The 25003-nt window shown below is 41.3% G+C and overlaps 1 protein-coding gene across 2 annotated transcripts in view; it reads left to right on the top strand.

Moving 5' to 3' along the window:
• Window positions 1-113: 113 nt before the first annotated feature.
• The window catches only part of XPO6 (exportin 6), a 104900-nt gene continuing 80010 nt past the window's right edge, over window positions 114-25003 (top strand). For both annotated transcript variants that reach the window (XM_012759010.2, XM_012759009.2), the window contains exon 1: window positions 114-720. In XM_012759010.2, the coding sequence (XP_012614464.1) occupies window positions 718-720 (3 nt within the window). In that variant the 5' untranslated portion in view covers window positions 114-717. The remainder of the gene's footprint in view (window positions 721-25003) is intronic.

Raw genomic sequence — 25003 nt, 5'->3', positions numbered from 1 at the left:
CCTCCGCCCTCCACCCGCTCTCCCCCCCTCCCTCTCGCTCGATTCCGGATTGGTCCGGTTCCAGCGCCGCATCCCGGCGGCCGCGCCGTGGGGCCGCCCGGCGCTCGCCACTTCCGGCGCGTTGGGGCTGTTGGTCGGGGGCGGCCTCGCAGCATGAGCGGGCGGCTCCGGGGCGGGCGCGCGTAGGGATGCTCTGGGGGGTGACGGCGGCAGCCGAGTGGGCTGAGGCGGCGAGGACAGCGCGGGCCCCCGGGCCTCTCCTCTGAGCCGGCCGCCCGGGCCGCGTCGCGCCGCCGAGGCCCCTTCAGCCTCCGCCCCTTCAGCCTCGGGGCCGGGCCCGCCGCCACCTCTGTCCGCGGAGGCCGGGGAGCCCCTGCCTGGGCCCGTAGCCTCCCCCGCGGGGGTCGGGCCCGGGCGGGGGGGGCCCGAGCCGCTGCCCTCCTTGCTGGCTTCCGAGCCCCATTTCCTGCTTTTTCAGTTTCCTTGGGGAGGGACGGGTGGGTCTGGATGAATTGTCCCGGGAGACCCCGATGAGACGGACCGGGCAGCCGTGCTCTTTTTAAAAGCGGGTCCCCGCGGGGCCCGGTGGGGAAGGGGTTGTCTTTGCATGGGTGGGGGACTTTCCGAGTCTGCCGGGACCATGACCTGAACTGTGCGAGCGGGACGTGTCCGAAGCCCACGAGCTAGCTCACCTGAGCCGCCCCCTCCCCGGCCAGCATGGTAAGTGGGGTCGGAGCCCCCTTCCTCGGGCGTCCGGCCGGAGGGGTGGGAACAGGGCCCGGGGCTGCTGAGCCATCGCTGCTCTCCCCAGGGCGGGGAGAGGCTCGTGCCGTGCCTGGCTGGTGACACATGCGTGCAGGGTGTGTAGCCTGGCTCTGCTCTCCCATCCCCCCAGGGGTGTCTCGGGACCCGGAGGGCCCTGGAAGCGCAGCAGGCACAGCCTTTGCCTTTGGTGTTTGCCTCTCTTACTGCAGCTCATCATGACAATAACTATCATTTATTTATTGACCTTACCACGCGCCACATCCTGCTCTAAGTGATTGGCGTGTGTTGTTTAATCATCACACTAGCCCTCAGAACAGCCCTCTGTTCTGAAGTGGGAAGACTGAGGCACAGAGCAATTTAATTACCCAGCTCAAGGTCAAGCGACTTTTAAGTGACAGTGGTAAGATTTGGATCTAGGCAGTCTGACTTCGGAGCTCCCATTAAATATAATACACTTACAGAGCTGGATAGATTCTAGGAGAAGATACCTAGCTGTAAGTTTATGTGTAGGGAAGCAGGGATTTTCAGAGGTCGCTTATGTAGATAAGGGCAAAGTCAGGAATGGTCTTTTCTTTTGACACCATGCTGCTGTTCTACATGCTCTCTGGCCTTTTCCTTGGTAGTGCTGGAAAACCATCCTTTCAGGTGCAGCTCAGAAGCCACCTCTGAAGATACTGCCTACGTTTTCTAGACCTGTAGATATATTCTCAGTATTTCCTTAGATTTGTATATCACATCAATTTGTTAAGCATTTGTCTTTTCATTGTTGTAATTATTTCTGAGACTTACCTATTACAGTGGACTCAGCTTCCTCAAAGATGAAATTGTCTGAACTTTTATCTGCCCCAGCTGTTGACACATTGTAAGCCCAGGATGAGTGGTTGATTGCCCACGCCTGTGTCTGAGCACCTCTGGGGATAGAACTGTCCTCAGTGTCACCCATTTTATCCCTGCCAAGTTAGTGTGTAGAGAAAGGGCTGCAGCTACATCTTCTGTGATACAGATGTGAAAGCATGTGGGATTTTTAAAACATTCAAGAGGCCTCTGGTGGTGTGTTCATGGTTATAGGAAGAGGATCTAAGGCATAGCCTTTGTCCTTATGAAGCTTACAACCAGCTGGATAAAATACCCCACTAATGCTGAGTAGCACTGTGTAGTATTTACTATGTATGCTCTGTATATAGTGTATTTTTTTTTTTTTTTTTGAGACAGAGTCTTGCTTTGTTGCCCAGGCTAGAGTGAGTGCCATGGCGTCAGCCTAGCTCACAGCAACCTCCAACTCCTGGGCTCAAGCAATCCTGCTGCCTGAGCCTCCCGAGTAGCTAGGACTACAGGGATGTGCCACCATGCCCGGCTAATTTTTTCTATATATTTATTAGTTGGCCAATTAATTTCTTTGTATTTGTAGTAGAGACAGGTCTTGCTCTTTCTTGCTCATGCTGGTTTCGAACTCCTGACCTCGAGCAATCTGCCCGCCTCAGCCTCCCAGAGTGCTAGGATGAGCCGCCACGCCCGGCCTATAGTGTATTTTAATATATATACACACACACACACACACATATACACACACACACAGTGTCCATAGTGGCAGATCATTTAAGCTCTTTGAGTTCTAATTTCCTCATCTACGAAATGTGGAGATAGGAATTCTCTTAGGAGTACTACAAAGGAATGAAGTATACGTTTAGTGGTTGATGGAAGAAGTACTCATTTTTTTATTTTTGTTTTTTGATTGTAGTAAAATTTACTATTTTGACCATTATAAGTGTACAATTTAGTGGCATTGAGTACATTCACATTGTTGTACAACCATCACTGCCATATATCTCTGTTAAGTTTTTTCATCTCCCCAAACTGAAACTGTTCTCATTTGACACTAATTCCTATTTTCCCTTTTCCTCAGTCCTTCCCTCCCACCCTGCCCCCCCACTCTTGGTAACCACCATTTTACTTCCTGTCTCTATGAATTTGACTACTTTGGGTAGCTCGTATAAGCGGAATCATACTGTATTTGACCTTTTGTGACTGGTTTATTTCACTTAGCATAATGTCTTCAAGGTTCAGCCATGTCAGAGCATGTGTCAGAATTTCCTTCCTTTTTAAGGCTGAATTCCATTGTGTGTGTGCACCACATTTTGTTTATCCATTCAGCCATGAATGGCTACCTGGTTTGCTTCCACCTTTTGGCTATTGTGAATAATGCTGCTATGAATATGGACTTACAAATCTTCCAGTGAATTTTAAGTAACTACTATATGGCAGGCCCTAGGGAATGTACAAATGGACAAGACAAACAAGTTTCCTCCCACAGGAAACTTATAGCATTGCTTTGGGACCCTTGGACAGAATTTTTATTATCGAATAAGCTAGCTAAGTACCCTTGTATTTAGGTTTCATTTGAATTGGCAGTCATAGAGCATTATGAGAATGACAACCTTTGAGTAATTAATTGTAAAGTCGTTGACTTCATGACCTCCATGTGTATTTTTTCCTGAGGTAAGTTGTGAGTCAGTTTTTGTAACCTGGACCTGGATTATTTAGGCACGTAGTGGGTGGCCATAGTGGATATGAGGTGTCTAATCATGTCCTTTTTATGTCACTGACACCAGGGGTTCATCTGTAGTTATCTTAGGGTCAGGGGCTTTGGCAGGGCAGGCCTTGTCCCCCAAAGGCAAGGAAGCTATTGCCTGGTTTCTGTGTTATAGGAAGAGGGTCTTTTCCTTGGGATCTCAGCTCTTTATTTATTCCAAGAACTTATTTCCTCTCCATTTCTTACTGATTTAACATTTTTACTTTATAGAGTATTAGTTGGCATAAACTTGAGGCTTTTTAATATCTTTTTTTAAAACTTCAACTCTAATAAGACTTGAAAATGGGGCGAGCAGGGTGGCTCACACCTGTAATCCTAGCATTCTGGGAGGCAGAGGTGGGAGGTTCCCTTGAGGTTAGGAGTTTGAGATCAGCCTGAGTGTCAGACTCCATATCTGCAAAAAAAAAAAAAAAAAAATTAGCTGGGTATGGTGGCATCTGCCTTTCATCCCAGCTACTTGGGAGGCTGAGGGAGAAGGATCACTTGAGCCCAGGAGTTTGAGGTTGCAGTGAGCTATGATGACACCACTGCACTCTAGTTGGGGTTACAGAGTGAGACTGTCTCAAAAAAAAAAGAAAAATTGAAAATACTGTGACTTGATTAAAAAAACCTATTTATTAAGCATATTTGATATCTTACTTCTTTTCACTTACTGCTTTTTCCTTTAGTTATTTAGCATCATTAAACCATACTAACCTTGCTAGGTTACATTATTGCTGTTACTACCAGAGGGGGAGCTTACCATCTGCTCTAGGATACCTATTTGACAAGTGGTAGAGCTGGCATTTGACCCAAAGTGCTCTACTCCAAAGCCTGTGCTCTTTGTAGTACATTGTGCAGCCTCATGAGAAGGGTGATCAGGAATGTCATCCAACTTTGTTTTGTTTGGATCTGAGCTAGATACTGGTGGGGCATAGAGAATTTGGAGAATTTTCTTTAAAATCTTCTTCTAGGAGGAGGAATCTTGACCTGCTTGCACATTTAGAACCAGTTAAAAAGATTTGTAGTTGTAGTACAGAATTACTAGAACAGCTAGCTGTACTCTACATTTGATGAAGTCATCGTTTTTTGGTTGAATTCCCATGAGTTTTTAAGTGGTATAACATGTTAGAGGCTCCCACTACTTCTCTGAAGAGTTGTTACTTAATACTGAATGAGCTGTTGTTTAATATGGAAATTTTGTGCAAAATTGAGTTCTTGCTTAAATTAGTGTTTCTTTTTTGGTTGCTTAGAAATTCATTTGGTTACAAAGATTTCTTAATTTTTAATGTCATCTACTGTGAGCGACCTCTGAAATGGAGGCAAAATCAAACCTTAAATCTGGCTACTCACATGACATGTCTATACATTTACAGCATTGCATTGTACACCGTGCTGTGATATGAAGAAGCTGTGGTGGTGGTGGAGGGAGATGGCAGGGAAAGATTCAGCAGTACCAGAGGTTCTGTATGTCAGTCACATCATTAGTTTGGTGAGACAGTTAAATATTAAGAAATGACTTTGCTGAGCTTGGTGGCTCACACCTGTAATCCCAGCAACTTGGGAGGCTGAGGCAGAAGGATCACTTGTGCCTAGGAGTTTGAGGCTGCAATGAACTGTGATCATGGCACTGCACTCCAGCCTGGGCGAGAGCAAGAGCCTGTCTCTTAAAAAAAATGACTTTAATAGCTTTTGAAAAAATTAGTACATGACGTGGTTCAAATGATGAAATCACCTGATAAACAAAAAATGTGGTAGACAAAATTAATGTGGTATGGAGAAATAATTCTCTTCAGTAAGCCAGAGCTCTTTAGTGTCTCAGGTTGTTCATTTGTGAAATAATTTATTGATTTCCTGCTACCAAGCTTAACACATTGACTGCCACACTTGAAAAAAATTTTTTTCCTTGGGGCCATGGTGTTTTATTATGAAAATAGCATAAAAACTTAGAAAGTAAAACAGTCTTTTCTAATTTAATGAAAAATTTGTTATTGACTTCTATTCATTTGATCCACATTTTTAGAATTAAATTGTCAATGTTAATTTTGACAATTAGAACATCAACAAGTAAGATTTTCAAAACTGCAGGGTTTTGCCCAGATTTTCCTTCACAAGGTCCTGGGCTCAAAAGTAGAGTAAGTTAAATACAACTCACCTGGCAGTTAATGTGTTAAAATTCTAGGAGCTGTATTACAGTATAGCAATATACTAGTTAATGTGTACATAAGGCTTAGTATATGCCAGGCATTTTCCAAGCAATGCCAGGAGGTAGAGACTATATTTATTTCCCATTTTACTGGGAGGTTAGGCAACTTCCCAAGGTCACACTGCAAGCATCAGTGCTCATAATTGTCACACTTTCAGGGCAATATTGTCCCCTACGAGTCTTTTAGTGGGGAAGATAGACATATATCCTGATAAATACAAGAGACTGTGAGAAGGGTGATAGTAGAAGAATGTATGGGTACAAAGAATACATTGATACCAACCTGAGGGAGGTTGGCTGAAGGGAAGGGTCAGGGAAGGCTTCCCAGGAGGCGATATTGGAGTCTTGAAGGATAAGGTGGGGTTTGACAGTTGGACAAGGAAAGAAAGGGCCTTCCAAGTAAAAGTTGTTTGCAGATAGTTACAAAGATCAGATATATATCAGGAAAGATAATAGAAAATATTAAGCGTCAAGTGAGAGTGAAGGAAGGAAGGAACATTTGTTGAGTACTTAGGGATTTTTAGGCCTTATGTGCATTCATATATAGATACATGCACTGCACAAGCATGTTATTTTCTCATCTTAAAACCTTTACTCGTACTTTCCTGGCCAGATATTGCCCCATTTGTTTGTCCCCTTTGCAACAAAACTCCAGGAAACAGTGGTCTATACCCTGTCTCTTAATTCCTCACTTTCATTCTCTCCTAAGTTCACTTGTCAAAGTCCCTCCCACCACCGTTGCTAAATGCAGTGGTTAGCTCTCAGTTTGCATCTCGTTTGATCTGTCGGTAGCTTCAGACAAGTAGAACACTCCATCTTTGATTGAGTCTGCCTTCACTTGGCCTCTAGGACACTAAGATGTGCTCTTGATTATCCTCTGTGTTTCTTTTTCGTCTCATACAGCTGGAGTGCTCTAGGCCTTAGACTTAGTGTATTATCCCAGGCCAACTATAAGCCAAGAACACCTGGGCCAGACCTCTCTCCTCAGCTCCAGTTCTTAAATATCCAACTGACTGCTTAATGTCCAAGCTTATTTTCAGAAGTGTCAAACTTAGTCTCTGAGCTCACCACCTCCACCCTTTGCTCACTCTGCTCCGGCTGCCCTGGCCTCCTGACTGTTCTTCAAACCTTTCAGGTGTGTTCCTGCTTCTGGGCTGTGGCCTGGCCATTGCCTCTGCTAGGACTGTGCTTTCCCCTAGGAATCTGCGTGACTAACCTTAAAGCCTTCTCAAGAGTGACCCTCCCAAGGAGACCTATCTTTACCATGCTGTTTAAAATGGTAATCCCACTTCACAACTCCCAGGCCCACATCCTGCTTTGCTTCTTTTTGTTCAGTTTTCTAACATTTTGTATGCTTAATATTATTTATGAGGCCTACTTTTTGTTGTTTCCTTATGCTACAATATTAGCTCCATAAAGCTAGGCATCTCTCTTTTGTTCTTTGGTGTATCCCAAGAGTCTAGAACAATGTGTGTCATAGTAGACAGTTAAATTGTGGTATAGGAATGCTGTGGAGGTCTTGAGTGTTTAAAGGAGATTTTAGAGAGGGAGTAAGTGAGGTTCCCTAGGATGAGAAGAAGTTCCAGAGGATATTTCAGAAGAGAGGTGTGTAACTAAATGTTAAGCAAGCATTGCATAGACTGGTTTGGCCATGGTGGAGGTTTTTGTGAAGAAGTAGCTACAGAGAAGGCTATAAAGGTAGTTTGGCTTGAGAATACTACCCTAAGGAGCATGGCTTGACTTTGTTTTTTGGCTGGTTTTTCCTTAAAGGAAAATCAATCTGTGTGGCATATGTAGGTTAGATTGGTGTGGATAACCAGACACAACACCATGCCTGTGTGGATGTGACAGGTCTGTTGGATGTAGAATTAGAAGTGGAGAGGAAGACTTGGGCCAGAGAGGAGTTACTTAAAACTCTAATTCCAGAGTTAAGGGATGAAGAATAAGGACTGCTCAAGCTGATTTTGGAAGCCCTTAACCTGGTGACTAGGAATAGTGGGAAGTTATTAGTTGGTGATTTGGATTTGGTAAGAATGGAGGAGATGACAGGTAAAGAAACTGACAGGAAGAGATGACAGGAGATGGGCCATGTGCTGGTGAAATATGGGATTTGGTCACATCTCTAGACAGGCAGTTGCTGCTGTGTTGAAGTGAAGGTAACTGGCACTGGGCAGGACAAAGATGTTGAAGATTTTAGGTAGTTGGAGTCAACATGCATGTCCAAGTCAAGGAAGATGTGATAGCATGGGCTGAGGAATTCTGAAATCGTAGCTGCTACTTTTTCAACCTCTCACTCCTCCTTTCTTCCTAGTCATTCATTCCACAATCCATTGCAGACCAACTCTTTGTATTCACCACTTTGCAAGATCATTTGGAACCTCTGTGTGCTGAGTCCAGTGTAATGCACATTTTCAGTTTTTATGCCATCCGACTTCTCATTGTGGCCTTGGCGGTCACTGGTCTCCTTTTCTTGAAACACTTTTTCTTGCTGCCCTGGCATCCATGGTCTTACTCTCTTGGTTTTAGTCTCCCTTGATCTTCTCTCCCATGGCTTCAGCTATGACCCATGTACCAATGAGAACTAAACCTTCCTCTCTAGCCTTGGATATCCACCTAAGTGTGCTGTAGACCATTGGTTCCCAACCTTTTTGGCACTAGGGACTGGTTTCATGGAAGACAATTTTTCCCAGGGTAGGGGGGGACCAGAGCTCAGGCAGTGATGCGAGCGATGGGAGGCAGCTGTAAATACAGATGAGGCTTTGCTTGCTTGCTGCTCACCTCGTGCTGTGCAGCTTGGTTCCTAACAGGCTGCAGACTGGTACCAGTCTAAGGCCCGGGGGTTAGGGACCACAGCTGTAGACATCAAATTAAGTTGTCTAAACCAAATCCATCCCCTCAGATTAGTGCTTCCTCCTCCATGCCCTAGTTCTGTTAATGTACTTATTCACCAGTTACTCAAATGATAAACCTGAGTCATCTTTAACTTCCTCTTCTTTTTCAGTCTTCTCCTATTCCCCAGACCTGTTGATACAGCTGCTAACATACTTGTGTCCTGACCCTGGCCTTTCCTTCCATTCTGTCTCCTTCGGTTAGGCTGTCCTGGTCTCTTGCTCTGAGTGTTGCTGTCTTGATCTGGCCCCACTTTGCAGGTTCTCCCTCCAGCAGTCCTCCTTCTGTATTCCTGCCATAGTACTTCATGGAACTCAGATGTGATCATACTACTTGAACCCAAACCATTTAGAGCAGGGTCCCCATTGTTGTCAGAGACCAAGTTTTTATCATGGTAGAGGAGTGGCACATGGCCCTGAATTTTTGGACAGTTTCACTTCCTTTTAGATTTCTTAGTAAGGATGAGGATGATTTATTAAATATTTGGAATATTTTTTGAAGACTTCCCAAATTATACCTTGTTTTCTAGCCACAACAAACCACTTGTCCGTCACAGAGCACTTAGTACACTTTCATACTTCTCTGCTTTTGCTCATGCTGTTACCTCTACTTGAATGTCCTTCATTTTTGCAGGTGAGACCTACCGTTTCAAGGTTACCATGAACATCACCTCTTTGAGGCTTTCCAGCCACTAGTCTAACATATCATCTTTGATTATAGTTAGTTTTTTTTCCGGCTTTCATTAATTTTATTTATTTGCTTTTATTATGTAAGAATTTCAAGACTAAGTATCAAACAATTCACAGGGGTCCTCAAACTTTTTAAACAGGGGGCCAGTTTACTGTCCCTCAGACCGTTGGAGGACCAGGCTATAGTTTAAAAAAAAAACTATGAACAAATTCCTGTGCACACTGCACATGTCTTATTTTAAAGTAAAAAACAAACGGGCAAAAACACCCACATGCGGCCCGTGGGCCGTAGTTTGAGGACACCTGATTCAGAGGTTTGAAGAGCAAAATGTGAAACTCTTGCCTCCTTTCCTACTCTCTCCTCTTTGGGTGAGGAGGATTACTTTTCTCTGAGAGTCTATATCAGAGTGATTCTTACTCATTTTTGCTTCTCCAATGCTTAGTAAGCATTCAGCAGGTATTTGGGTAATTAACCACTTTGTTACGAGCGTTGACTATAGTCGATAGCCACAGATGAATGTGCACAGCTGAGTGTCTACTTTAGCCAACAACGATGATATGAAGGTGCACAGCCGAGCGTGAACTTTAGCCGACAGCCGTGATATGACTTTTCTAATTTTTCATTTATCAAAATAAAATTGTGAACATTTAAAAATAACGTAATAAAAACACATATGTATATGTTACCTATTCTGGTTTACATTATAAGTAAAGCTGCCTGTAAAGTAAAACAAGCTTTCAGTGCTTTAAAGCTTTCCTCATCACACAAGAGCAAAACGGATTCGTTGTCAATGCACAGCACAAGCTATCGTGCGGACTACGCGTGCCAGCTGTGGGCAAGGTTTAGTGGCCAGTGAGCGCTGTACCGAAGTGGTTAAAAGAGCCAGGTGCAAAAATAAAGCCAAGAAGGTCAAGGTGGGTCCTTAAGGCTAGTAAGTGAGAGTAGCAGTATTTGGAGAGTGTGGTAAGATTGAAATAGAGTATGAATATAGTAAACACCCTGTTTTCCCAAAAGTCATGCAACCAGCAAGCTCAGCTAAGTGTATTTTTCCCCTGGGTGGGCAGCAGGTGAGTAAAGGGAATTGTTAGAACAAATGCCATGTAAGATGGTCTGCTTACTGGGAAGCTCCAAAAGCTAGTTCCTACTGGTGGGAAACAAGAAGGAGTGGGGAGAGGAAGTTGTGGGTACTAACTGTGGTACTAACTGCCACAAGGCAGAGAAGTGAGGCAGGTGAATGAGGCTAATGGCAAAGGAAGGAAACTGGGCTGTAGAGGGAGAAAAAGGTTGGTGTGTTTCAAAATTAACCGTGACAGCCATCGTGAAGGGGCTCTGATGCATACTGTGTACAGTACATCATTTAGTCTCTCACAGCCACCCTGCAAGGTCGGTATTATGTTTCTATTTTGCAGTTGAGGAAGATGAGGACACTGAGGCTCAGGGAGGAGGGAGGGGGAGGGTACTGCTAAGTAGCTTGTCTAGACTTATACAGCTAGTTGACAGAGCCAGGATTTAGACTCAAGGTGTCCCAACTCCGAAGCCCTTGTTTTTTCTAGATCACTAGGTTTCTTCTTAAGCCTATACACATAGACATAGACATATTTACTTAAAATGTAGCCCAGTTGGGCATATGGTACCAGGAAAAACCTGCTAATCTTAAAAACTTGAAAAAATTTACCTCCTAGTAGAAAGGTCAGATGGTAAAAGTCTGCTGATGTGGTAACAAAAGGGAAAAATAGTTATCTCTGTGTATCCTGTGATATTGTAGAATAGAAAGAGTGTAACTGTTGAGGGCATAGCTGCAGTTAGTCCATGTTACAGGATGTCAGCAGAAAGGAAGGTTGCTTGAATTGAGTTTCAATTTAGGTAAGCCCATTCGCTTAGTATATTCAGTAGGTTCATTTACATTAAAGCAGCCTGCTACTGTCTTATGTGAGGGTTATAATGAAGAAGATCTCTAGTCTAGGGCTCCCTGAAAAGGTAAAGGTATTTTATGAGCTAAGGGAAGCTGGGAGAAAAATCAGTGGTTTCTAAATTAGCTAATAATCAAATCTGGGAAGTTCTTTAGAGTAACAGCTGGGTAATTTTTATAAAAGTAACATATACTCACTTAAAATCAAGAAGTATGAAGAACATGGCAAAAAAGTCACTCTAGTACCCTAAACTGATTAGCCTTATATAAGCATTCCATATGTCTTTGTATCCATCTATATTTATATGGATAAGGGGGATGGAGACCCAAAATAAATACTTGTATTAAAAAAATGACTAATCCAATTTTTTTGGATCACATTAGTTTTAAAATAAAAGAAAAATAATGTCACTTGTATTTTTTTTTAAAAAAACTTTATTTTGAAATATATACTTACAAGAAGTTGTAAAACTAGTACAGAGTAGTTTGTGACCAGCCTAGCAAGATACCGAGAGAGCTTGTCTCTTAATAAAACCAAAACCCAAAAAACTAGTACAGAGTTCTGTGCACCTTTCACCCGTATTTCCCCATTGGTGACATCTTACATAGCTGTGTGCAATATCAAATCCAGGAAATTGACATTGGTACATGTCAATTATTGACTAGACTAACAAACCTTACTGAGTTTTCACTGTTTTTAAACCTGCATTCGTGTGTGTATGGCTTTGTGCAGTTTATTCCATGTATTGGTTCATGTAACTACCAACACAAGGCACAAAACTGTCCCATCGTCATAGAAGAAACTCCTTCACACTACTACCTCTTTTTGTATGTGTAGCCTCCCCAGCAACTACTAATCTGCTCTCCATCTCTGTGGTTTTGTCATTTTGAGAATGTTATTATGAATGTAATCAGAGTATGTGACCTTTTAAGATTGACTTCTTTCACTAAAGCATATGCCTGTGAAGTCCATCTATCTCACTTGAATTTTTTTTTTTTTTTTTTTGAGACAGAGTCTCACTTTGTTGCCCAGGCTAGAGTGAGTGGCATGGCATCAGCCTAGCTCACAGCAACCTCAGAGTCCTGGGCTCAAGCAGTCCTGCTGCCTCAGCCTCCTGAGTAGCTGGGACTACAGGCATGCGCCACCATGCCCGGCTGATTTTTTGTATATAAGTTGGCCAGTTAATTTCTTTCTATTTATAATAGAGACGGGGTCTTGCTCTTCCTCAGGCTGGTTTCGAACTCCTGACCTTGAGCAATCTGCCTGCCTTGGCCTCCCAGAGTGCTAGGATTATAGGCATGAGCCGCCACGCCCGGCCCATCTCACTTGAATTTAATAGCACAAAAAGAAACAGTGAAATGGAGAGGAATTGTCAAATTCCTCTTTACTCAGACAATTATTAGCTCTTGATAAATCCCTGTAGGTTAAGGCCTTAGACTTAATGAAAAGCTTTAAGGAGATAATATCATTTTTTATAAATATATATGTTGCGTATTTAAGTTTTAGGCAGTATCAGTGAACTTCATAATAGGGAGATAAGAAAATTTGTTCTCTACTTCCCCCTCCTTACTTTTGATTATTTTACTTTGTTAGTGGCTTAGAGCATTTGTAGTCTGCTTCATAACCTTACATTCCTCAGTGTTTAGTACTTTATACTTTAAAGGATTCAGTATTCTCCACTGGTTAACTAACGTTTTTTGTGTTGAATTCCTTGATTCATCTTCCTGTTGGCTGGATTTTATTGTCCATTTTTAAAAAGAGTCCTTATTTGGTAAATTAAGAATGTTTGCCTTTTTATTTTGAAGGACTTCTTGGCTAGGTATAATGTTCTTGGATTGTACTCTCTTTCCCTCTGATTTTGTAGACACTGTTCTACCATCTGGGATTGAGTATTCTTTTGATCCTTTTAATACATTTAACATTCATTTGCTGATTTTTTTTTCCCCAAAAGAGTTTGTGATTGCTATATTCCCTGAATTACATGTTTAAAAATGTCTCTGTGTTGTCCTTATCCATGGATGGTAATCTGGCTGCGTATAGTACTCATGGTTCGTACCTTTTTTCCTTTTTTTGAGACAGGATCTTGCTCTGTTTCCTGGGTTAGAGTGCAGTGGTGTCATCATAGCTCACTGCAGCCTCGAACTCCAGGGCTCAAATGTTTCTCCTACCTCCCAAAGTGCTGGGATTACTGGTGTGAGTCACCTCACCCCACCCAAAGGAGACATTATCAATTTGCTCTGGAGCATGGTCTGCCTACTTTACTGTATTTACCTAGTTCTGTAACGTTGGTTATTTTAGATTTCCAGTATTTGCTTTTGCTACCATCGATACCACAATAAACAAATTGAATATATCTTTGCATACTTTGTGTAGGATAAATTTCTAGAAGTAGAATTGTGGGCAGCAGGTAAGTGCATTTAAAAATTTTTATAGATAGTGCTAGTCCTTCAAAAAGTTTTTATCAGTTTACATTGTTACTGGTGGGATAGTTCCTGTTTCCTCACCTTGTGGATGACACAGTTAAAATTTTAACGTGAAAGGTGAAAACAGCACTTCAGGAATGACATGTGCAATCCTTTAGTTATGAGTGAAGTGGAACATCTTTTGATATTTTATTGCCATATGTATTTTTTTCCTAGGTTGCTCTCTTGATCTTTGTACATTTTTCTACTGGGTAAACCAACAGTTTTTTCTTTTTTTCTTTTTTTTTTTTGAGACAGAGTCTCACTTGTTGCCCAGGCTAGAGTGAGTGCCGTGGCGTCAGCCTAGCTCACAGCAACCTCAAACTCCTGGGCTCAAGCAATCCTTCTGCCTCAGCCTCCTGAGTAGCTGGGACTACAGGCATGCGCCACCATGCCCGGCTAATTTTTTTTCTATATATTAGTTGGCCAATTAATTTCTTTCTACTTATAGTAGAGACGAGGTCTTGCTCTTGCTCAGGCTGGTTTCGAACTCCTGACCTTGAGCAATCTGCCCATCTCGGCCTCCCAGAGAGCTAGGATTACAGGCGTGAGCCACCGTGCCCGGCCAGTTTTTTTTTTAATGTGATTTGGCTGAGTAATTGTAGAATGTTGACGAAATTGATCAAGTTTGGAATAGCGTGCACTTTTGATTGAGCAAAAGATTGCATTTCGTGCTGCTGATTAGTAGGCTGGGGAACCTGCAGCCTTGGGGCCACATGTGGCCTTCTAGATTCTTGAGTGTGCCCTTTTGACCGAATCCAAACTTCACATAACAAATTTAAAAGAATTTGTTCTGTAAAATTTGGATTTGATTGAGGGGTGGCACTTGGGGATCTGGAGGGCCACATGTGGCCTTGAGGCCACAGGTTTCCCATTCCTAAAAGAATTTTTTAGAACTACAGGCTTAATTCTAGGTAAGCAATTCCATTATCAGAAAGCTTGGAATTTTCTTAGTGAAGTGATTTCCTGTTAATTGTTGCTGGTTCTGTTAGTTGGGTTTGTGAACTACAGTGTTAATTTAGAATGTTAAAGGCTATTATGAACTAGCTTCACAGAAGAGTCTACTAGTCATGCTTGTGGTTTCTCTGATTTTCAACTAAAATTCCCCTGATGGTAGAGAGAGCCCATACTTGGTTAAAGGAATGCACCTATCCTGGGGCTATAGGTCATAGCAGTTCCCTGTAAACTTAAAATTTATTGAAAATTTTGGGTTGTACCCTAACCATTTATTTAAAAATCTAGCCCAGTACGGTGGTTCATGCCTGTAATCCTAGTACTCTGGGAGGCATAGATTGGTGGATCATTTGAGCTTAGGAGTTTGAGACCAGCCTGAGCAAGAGCGAGACCCCATGTCTACTAAAAAATAGAAAGAAATTTGCTGGAAAACTAAAAATATATAGAAAAAAAATTAACTGGGCATTGTGGTGCATGCTTGTAACAGTCCCAGCAACTCTGGAGGCTGAGGCAGAAGGATTGCTTGAACCCAGGAGTTTGAGGTGCTGTGAGCTAGGCTGATGCCACGGCACTCTAGCCCGGGCAGCAAAGCAAGATTCTGTCTCAGAAAAATAAAAAATAAAAATATATCTGCTGTCAGAGGGTACAGGAGAAAAAAAATTAATATAATTCCATCTATCCATCTATCATAACTTTTCCCCAGTCTTCACAAGAAAATGAAAGGTCAAGGCAGATATCTTATATTTGAGGAGCACAATGTGACCTTTATCTCATTTTACTTTTGGGGTGTCTTGTCTATGTCTCTGGAGCTCTGTGGACAGACATATAGTCATGTGCCACATCATGACCTTTTTGGTCAACGGGGACTGCTTCTATGGTGGTGGTCCAATAAGGTTGTAATACTATATTTTTACTGTATCTTTTGTATGTTTAGATATATTTAGATACATAAATACTTATTGTTACAGTTGCCTACAGTATTCAGTACAGTAATACAGTGTACAGGTTTGTCGCCTAGGATCAGTAGGCTGTACTGTGTAGTCTAGGTGTGTATCGGCTCAACCATCTAGGCTCGTGTAAGTGCACTCTGATCACACAATGAAATCAGTCGCCTGATGACACATTTCTCAGTATGTATCTCTGTGGTTAAGTGACTAATGCTGAAAAGTCGTCGTATCCTGGTGTATCTGTAAATGAGACTTATTATGAAAAGAAAAAAACTTGAAGGCATTTGAAAAGACCTCAAAGAAATACAAGAAAATATTTTGAGAAATAGTAAAGAATCCTCCTTTCTACCTCAATAAGTGGATAGATTGAAAGTGAAAGAGTTTTGGGTTGACAGCTTTTATTGGGATATTCAGTAGACCCTTGATATTTAACATTGTGTTTTTGACTGTCAGTAGCCTTCAAAGTCTTTGATAAATAATATGTTATTTTTGAGAAGATACGATTTGAGTTGCCTCTAGTTGTCTGGGGAGCAGGCCCAGCTGAAAGCAGTTCCTAAAACAGTGAACACTGGGCCATTGCAAAAATTGCTGAATAGAGAAAGTTGTAAAGATCCTTGTGGTATGAATCTATGTACTGGAAAGTGTGTAATTGGTAATTTTTTTTTTTAGCTGTTTTAAATGATTAAGAATAATTTGTGATTCTTTACTGAAACTGAAAGTCATGATCAGGAGGAGGCATTGGTGAATCTGGGGAATCATTTGTAACAGGGTTGCAAAATAATTGGGAACTCATATAGCCTACAGTTATTAAATGTAAGGTTGGAAATGGTTGAATAGAAGTTCTGGAACTTTCTAACCTTGGATGAGTTTCTAACCGTATGCATGTTAGCAAATGATTACAGTGTTGGATAAGTGCAGAAATGGAACCTTGTGAGAGGCACAACTGTACTTAAAAAAATAAAAAACCCTTGGCTAAATTGGGGATGGGAGGGTTGTATCAGGGAAGGATTCCCAGGTGAGGTGACGACCAAGTTGGGTTTCAAAGCGGACATAGGGAAGTCACTAGGCAGAGAATTTGGGGCATGAGGTGGGGAAGCAGAAGGGCATTTGGGCAGACGGAGCCACAGAGTCACATTAAAGGGGGAAATGGCTGAGTTGGGTCAGGTCAGTTTGTGAAGATGAAAGCTTTGAAATGTTGAAGAGTAAGGCTTCCAACAGGCGGCTCAGGTGATTTCTGTGAAGGCAACTGCTCCAGAAAAACAGCTTTGAGGAAAGGAGCCATGTGCTTTATTATTTCCCAGGAAATTATTCATCTGCATTCTTCATTCTCTTGTTAGAGAAAGACAAATTAAGTGTTCTATCATAGATTTATTTATTTTAAACATCTTATTTTGAGATAATCTAAGACTTGCAGAAGAGTTGAAGAAATAGTACAGAGAGTTTCTGTATGTTCTTCTTGCATGGAGATATATTAAAAAAAACCCCGAAATTATGGTAGCCAACCCTTCCAATGTTAGTGACCAGTAATTTAGCTCAATTTCTGCACCTTTTTTATTCTAGTACCAGTTGGCAATCAAAGTAGGTACTGATGCTACTATAGAATCACAAAATCTCTTGATTTTGCTTAGTTATTCTGATTGCAAAAAGTATTTTGAACTCTGTAGATTATTTGATAACTACTAAAACAGACAAAAAATTACCACCATTTGATTCAACCTTTAAAGACATTTTGGTTTGCTTCCTTATAGTCATTTTTCCAATTTACTTTTACAGTATAGTTGAGATTACACTGAAAATGCACCTTTTTCTTCTACCCTTTCCACTTAACATTATAGCTTAAGTGGTTTTTCAAATCATTAAATACTTCATAAATATTTACAATGGCTGTATAATATTGCATTGCATGGATTCTTAAGCAATTAGATTGTTTCATTTTTTGCCATGGTAAATAATATGTGATTAATGTCTTTGCAGAAAGCTTTTTGTGCATTTTAGAAAATTGCCTTAGGATAGATTCCCAGAAAGGCCTAAGGGTATGAAGATTCTTTTTTCTCTTTTCTTTTTTAGAAACCTTTTATCTTAGAATAGTTTTAGATTTAGTCTGAACATTTTTAAAGCACTTCATCACATGTTTTCCAGAAAGGTTATACCAGCTTATTCTTCCCACCAGCTGTGGATAAATATACTCATCAGCTTTGTGTAATCTTAAGAAAATTATTCTTGATTTAATAGGTTAAAAAATGACTTCTCATTATTCCTCAATATCTTTTTTTTGTGTGTATAGGAGAAGTTATCACCAAGTTAGATTATATTTTTGTCCATTTATGGGAGACAAATCCCTTATGCTTACTTATTATTTACTTAAATATCCCTTATACTTATTTTAAGGTATTAGAAATGGTACCTTAACATATTTTTATTTTTTACACTCTTAAGATGGTTACTTTTCTTTATTGTAGTAAAATATAATAACATAAAACTTGCCATTTTAAAATATACAGTTTGGTGACATTCACCAATATATTCACCATGTTGTGTAACCATCACCACTTAGTTTCAGGCGTTTTCATCATTCTAAAGGAAACCTGTACCCACTCAGCAGTCACTACCCATTTTCCCCTCCCCCATCCCCTGGCAACCACACATCTGTTTTCTGTCTATATGGATCTGCTTATTCTGGATATTTCCTACAAATGAAATCATATAAGATATGGCCCCTTAATATCTTCTAAAGCATTAAAAAAACATGAGTTAGATTAAGTGAAGTTTGAATTGAATCTATGTATTGTATTTTAAAAATTGACAATTCATTTATGGCAACAGTCTTGAATTCAGCATATTTAATTGGTCAGGATGCTCCATACTCTATCCATTAGGAAGAAATAGTGTACAATTATTGTCAGCCGATAGAGAGCTATAGACATTGGGGTGGGATGGAACTTAAAATAGGGACAAAGCCAGGAAAAGTATGGTGCTTGCAGAGTGAAAGCCAATGAATGACAGCATGTTCTATGGCTGGGAATACATAGGGAACTTCTAGACATTAACCCTTTTTTGGAGTGTAATTTGGAGAACTTGCCAGTAAGGTATTTTTATCTCCGTATCATCAAAAAGTAGCCAACCTAAAAAGCAAATAAGTTTTGTTTGTGACAGTATCTAATACACAAGTTCTTAGGTATGGATTTTTGCTTAAGAACCAGAGTGGTATTGGGATAATAAGGACAAGCAGAGAGGGTTCCAGGCATCTCTTTCTCAGTGTTGCACATTTTCACAGGGATCTCTGGGTGTAGGAAGTGGTGTGTTTTTAGGTGAGTGGGTTTCATTCTTCAGGTAGAATTTTTTCCAAAATGGGAATGAGGCTTTCAGAGTTTGATCAGACACCCACTGAGATGGAGTGCTTGGTATAGATGGATGATTTCATTTATTGAACCAAGTAACACTTTCAGGGTAAATTCATGGGTAGACAAGTCAATGTCTTGTTTTTATTAGTCTTATCATTTTCCCAGAGCCTGATCCCTGGGGGTGGAAGCAGGGAAGGAAGGAGGTTGTGATCAGCAAAGTCAAGGATCAGGGCTTGGATTGTGGATAACTCAGTTCCCAAGTTGGCAGTAGCCGAATACATTTTATTTTAACAGTCTTTATGAGTAAAGTAAGCACAGGACGGGAGATGTTTGGAGCAAGTATTCAGTAAGGAGTGCACTTCCAGTGTTGAGTGATTCATATACATTCCTAGGTATCTGAAAAACAGGATAACCTCATGTTTAAGAGCATGAGTTTGTTTGAAGCCTGGATCTGCCACTTAGCTAAATGTGTGGACTCATCTGTACAATGGGATTGCTGCAAGGACTAAAGGAGTTAGTAATGTCCATTCCTTACATGGTGGTCGAGGCTGGAGTTTGAGACCAGCCTGAGGAAGAGCAAGACCCCTTTCTCTACTAAAAATAGGAAAAATTAGCTGGATGTGGTGGCATGCGCCTGTAGGACTGTAGTCCCAGCTACTCGGGAGGCTGAGGCAAGAAGATCGCTTGAGCCCAGGAGTTTGAGGTTGCTGTGAGCTAGGCTGATGCCTCTAGCCTGGGCAACAGAGCAAGACTCTGCCTAAAAAAAAAAAAAAAAAAACAAGCCTCAGAAAGAAAGAAAAACAAATAAAAAAGGAACAACTTTTGCTGCAAGAGTCATGGATCTAGTCCTAAATACACGTGGAAGACTAGAGGACACTGTTGTGTCATTCTTACATTTGTAAGCACTGGTAGGTGATCTGTATAAAAATGAAAGTAAAGGCATTTGGCATTCTTAGGCTTTTTTTGAGCATTTAGTTGGCTTGTTATGTAGGATTTTTGTTTATTTTGTTTCTTCATTTTTTTTTTAAGAGTTATTGCCTCACCAGTGACATGCAGTGAAATAGTTTTGCTCATTTATGGTTAAGGGTGCTGAGGATTTACATACATTGATGTCATTTCATTCTCACCATTACCTGGTGAGAGGGAGTACTGTTGTAGGTTCATTTTGCAAGTGAAAAAACTTAGGTCAGAGAGGTTAAGTAATTTGCCCTAGGCGGTGCTGATTAGTAAGTGAGGAAGTCACAATCCGATGCAGATCTGCCCTTACTTCAGAGCCCACCCTTCAGTGAAGTCATTCGCAAGACCACCAGTACCCAGTCACCTGTTGGGAGTGGGAGGGCCCAGGTGGAATGGTGTGGTTCCCCTGGTGACAGAGCAGAGCTGGGATAGGAACTGAATTAAGGCAGCATGTTGTCTTTACCTCTCTTCTTCTCCTTCCCCATGTTCTAGCAGGATCTGTTGAGAACTGCGGGAAGAGTGACACCTGCCCCTCACCCAAGCTAATTATGCTTGTGGTGTGGGGTTCGAGGCTGATAGAAAACTGCATGTAGAGTCATCCTTCTTTACCCAGGGATGTGAGCAAGGCCAGGGTCCCTGGCAGGATTTGGTAATTGGACAGGAGCTAAGTACTTGTTTCCTTTCTCCTGTGCAGTGCATCCCTCCTCCCTCCACAAAAAAGAGTGCTGTCTGCTTTCCTATTCTCACTGCAGCCACTGCTGCCACTGTTTTGCTTTTCTAATGCAGTGAATGGTGTGGAGGAAGGGAACCGTGTATAGTTCCAAAATTGTGTAAGTTACAGCTTTTTAAAGACCATAGTTTTAAAGCATATTATTGAAAGTAAAACTGAACAAAATTGCAGTGACTAGTAGTCCTGTGCAGAACCCAGAGCACGTGAGTTACCCAGGGCAGAGAACCCAGGGCAGAGAGTTACTATGCAGCATCTTCTTCCTTTGTGGACCATAGTCAGCTATGGTAATGGGAGGAGCATTTAGATCCCCCTGGCCAGGAAGAGTAACTTCCTACTGGCACAGATCTCTACTTGTGCAGCACCCTCACACTTCCTGTGTAGTGTAATGCTGTAACAGGTCCCCCAGCAGCTGCTCCCATGAGCACAGCTATCTGTATTTTGTGGGATACTTAAGTACTCTTTGGCAATTGGTAATGATAGTTTGAGAGACTTTGAGGAATGTGATTGAAGATGAATTAAAAATTAAAGTATTAAGGTGGCACTGGGTGTACTTAGAAGGACAAGCTGGTGACAACTTAGGGAATTTGCTTTTATAAAAACCCATACATGTAGTTTGTGTAAGAGAAGCCTGTAGTGAGGTAGAGATGATTATATTAGCCCACACTTGCATAGTGTGTTATAACCACATAGTATACACAGCTGCTTGCTTTCAATACCAGGGATGCTTGAGGAGATTGCAGGATTTGCCCAAAGTTACACAAGTTATACTTAGTAGAGCCTACCATACTTGTCCATGTACCTCTCTCAGTGGTAGCACTGGTTCCCAAGAAGCCTGTTAGTTTTGTTGTATAGAGGGCATCCTTTCTCTGTCTCCTCATTCTTGCTTTGGCCTCCATTCAGGGCATTGTTATCTGTACCCCAGAGTCGTAGCAGTACTGAAGCACATTCTATTTGGCTTATTCCCAACTGCTCATTTCTTCCTTTCCACAGGAGTGATTTGTTTGATTGTTGCACTGGGGAGAGCTTCACACCGTTGGCTCTCATCTACCGAGTATGAGGTCATTGCATCAGAACACTGCCTAGCTTTGTGCTTGAACTCTCTCACCTTCTTACTCTTCAGAGAAGCTTGTCCTTAGCTGTGTCCTACCTCCCTTTTGTGACTAGAACTTTCTCCCTAGGCCTGGGGGCAAATGCAGAATGGGAAGGAGGAGGCATTGCAGCTTTGCTAGTGGTGAAGAGGACTTTAGGCTTTGATCTGCATTTGGTTTCCAGAGACTATGGCAACTGGATGGAACCTGGAGGGGAGAAAGGAAGTAATTACGCTATCCCAAGTCCCAGTAGTCTGTAATACAGGCTGAAGATTTTTGCCAAAATCAAACAAGTGTTATTTTAACTGTTACTTAAAGTGCCAGGTCTGTCTGTGAATAATTCAGGATGAAGGTGGTGTAGGTTTTACGAAAGAGACTCACTCTTAAACAGTACCGGTGGTAACAGCAGCTGAAATGAAAATTTTCACATATGAGGGGTATTGTTAATTGTGATTTTAGATTTGCAGCGTGCTTTTATAGTGGTCTGTCAACATCACACTTATTCATTACCTGATGTCATCCAGTGCCAGGTAAGGCCAGCCCATTCATCCTCCTTGAAACCCTTAGAACAGAAGGCTCTGTGGTGGTTCAGGAGTGGAGGGACTAACACTGGGAAAGAGCTCTGACCCGCCCCGTGTCTTGACCTGACCCATAACTTGACTTTGGTCAAGACACTCTCTGAGCTTCGCTTTCCTCATCTGTAAAATGAGATTGGACTTGTTGTTCTCTGGAGTTTGTTTATTTCTATCTTAAGATTCTGTGATCTTGTTTTAGGATTTCTTGGTAGCATGCCTTGTGTTAATGTGCTCAGTATCTTTGGAGTTTAATTGACTATGACTAGGCAGGCGGATATAAACATTCATCCTCCTGGGATATGTACCTGGGAAAGAGAAGCAGATGGAATTGTGAAGAGAGAGCATATTCTTGGCTGTATTACTCGTTTATTTTAGACAGTTTCTTACAGAATATTGTTATAATTTACTTTTTTGGATGTCTAATTAAAGCCTTCTGACTAGAATATAAGTAAATAAGTATATAAAATACATGTATTTTAGCTCCTAGGGGATATGATTGTTGCCTGATCAGTAGAGGCAAAATTTTTAATGTTTAGTCTGTGTAACATCCTTTTTCAAAAACAGTGGTGAAAATAAAACTGGGATCTGAGAGGATAAAGTAATGTCCCTCCTAGTGTTTCCGTTTCTCACTTTCTCTTTCCCAGTCGCCCAGCTAGCTGGGAGCAGTGAGGAGCAAGGTGGAGGGTCCCAGCCAAGAGATGATATTTCAGAAAACTTGCTATTTGGAAATGACTTCAAACTGATGGGAAGATTACAAGATTGCAAAGAACATTCTTAGACCCTTTACCCAAACTCACTTATTGTTAACATTTTGCCCTGTTTGCTTTATTATTTATGCTCTTGCATGTGCTTGCTCTCTTCCTCGCTCTCACTGTATATATAAGCGGGCACATACATACCTACATAAGCTTTCACAGTTGACACCCATATTTTATTCCTAAACTATTTAAGAGTTAGTTGCCTTTGTTGTGGCCTGTTGCCCCTATATAGTGTATTTCCTAATAGGGATATTTTTCTACACACATAATCATGGTACAGTCATCAACTTCAGTTAATATAACATTGATTCAGTACTTTAATCTAGTACCTGTATTCCAATTTTGTTAGTTGGTCCAATCATGCCTTTTATAGCAATTTTCCCCTTCTAGTACAGGACCCAGTCTAGGATCAGGTGTAGCATTTACGTGTCGTAACTCTTTAGTCTCCTTTAGATTTGTTTTAATTTTTTGAAAGCAGTGTACCTGTCCCTTGGAATCTAATTGGTTACACTTGTTTTTATGTACTGTCTAGTAATACATGGATAGCTTATCCTAGCGTAAAACCTACTGTTCTCTGTATACAAAGATGTTTCTTCTAATTGGTCCCCATGGGGACAGAATATGCTGCCTCCACCTTGTCATTACCACAGTGGGACCAGTTGAGCTTTCTGGCCCAGATGCCTGGCAGTCATCCTGCTTCTAACTCATGGTCCTCTGCAGTAATCAGATTCCTTTTGTTCATGGAAGAGACAGAGAGAGTGGGCACTTTGTGCAAAGCCAATAAATGTTAGAGGAATTTTCTGTCATTGACCAGCTTTATGGTAGTTTTAAATTAAAGCAGAAAAGTGCTTTTTTTGACTAGAATTATGTTTAGAGGCAGCTGGAGGAGCATGTGTTTTAATCAGATATTAATTTTCTGCAAGAAGACATTGTGCAAAGTTATTCCCAAAGGGCAAATATTATTGAGATTTAAACCATGGGCAAGACAATAAGAAGCCCTTCTGATGCAAAGGCATAACTTTGTTAATTTCAGACATGTGTTAATAAAGTGGTGAGTGCAGCTGTCCTGGCCTTAATATCTAGTATCATGCTGTGGCTCTCTGTTTTTCTGCTTCAGTAGAAGACTTTTTTTTCTCTGCAACTTTTGTACACAATTTTTAGAATTATTTACATCCATATTTACTTGTATTCCTAGTCCCCCTCTGCTTAGCTTTGTCTTTACCCCTCTATCACAAACAGGCTGAGGAAACAAACTCAACGTGTGCGCATGGGACTGAGAATCAGGAGACCTGGTGTGCCACTGCCTAGCTACAAGTCTTCGAGCAAGTCACCGAAGTCACTGCCCCTCTGACTGCTAGACTTCTGAGGGTCAGCTGGTTTCACCAGTTTGCTTACAGAGAAATTGAGATTTCCGATTCAATGTGATGTGTTAGTTTTTAAGAGAAAAGTATCTGTAGACTGAGACACAAAAGAACAGTGACAGGAGAGGTGAAGGAAGACTAGTTCTGTTTGTCGTTCTCCTGGCTGGACTTCCATGATGTGGTTTCCTGCTTTCTAGCTTTTTGAGCTGAGTTACTTCAGGAGGGGAATAGGTAGTGTTATTTCATTTCATACTGGTCAAAGAGATTTTTTTCCTCATCTTTTTTTTTTTTTTTGGAGTGGTAAAGGGTGTAGGGAAGTGAGAGTGTTCACTTGAGAGTCAGACATCTATGGTAATCCTGTAAGCTCTCAGAGAGAGTTTACACGAGATTGAATTTCTTTGCTGATGGCATCTGTTGTAACACAGCAGGTATGTTTTGTGTACTTTTCACCTTGGTTGGCAGCAAGGATAGAATCACTTTTCTCGGAAACTTTCTTTATATTACAAGCAAGTGGAGTAATAAAATTGTTCTAGACATGCCACTGGAATATTTGTATGGGACTCTGGGACACTAGTCCTCATTTTGTTTAGGTTTGCTACCAAGGAGGTACCTGAATACAGAAAGCTGTTATAATTAACCTCCTAGTAGGATATACAGTGTGTGGCTCTTGGAAAAGGTAGCAAATAGCTTTAAAAAAAAAGTCTTTTTTTTTTTTTCCCCAGTACTAAGTTTGTGAAATGATTATGTTGTAGACGGGGTTGTTTTAATTTATTTTTATTTTTATTTTTTTGAGACAGTCTC

The sequence above is a fragment of the Microcebus murinus genome, chromosome 19 (genome assembly GCF_040939455.1).
Source record: "Microcebus murinus isolate Inina chromosome 19, M.murinus_Inina_mat1.0, whole genome shotgun sequence".
NCBI classification, from domain to species: domain Eukaryota; kingdom Metazoa; phylum Chordata; class Mammalia; order Primates; family Cheirogaleidae; genus Microcebus; species Microcebus murinus.
This window is presented reverse-complemented; position numbering and strand designations above follow the sequence as displayed.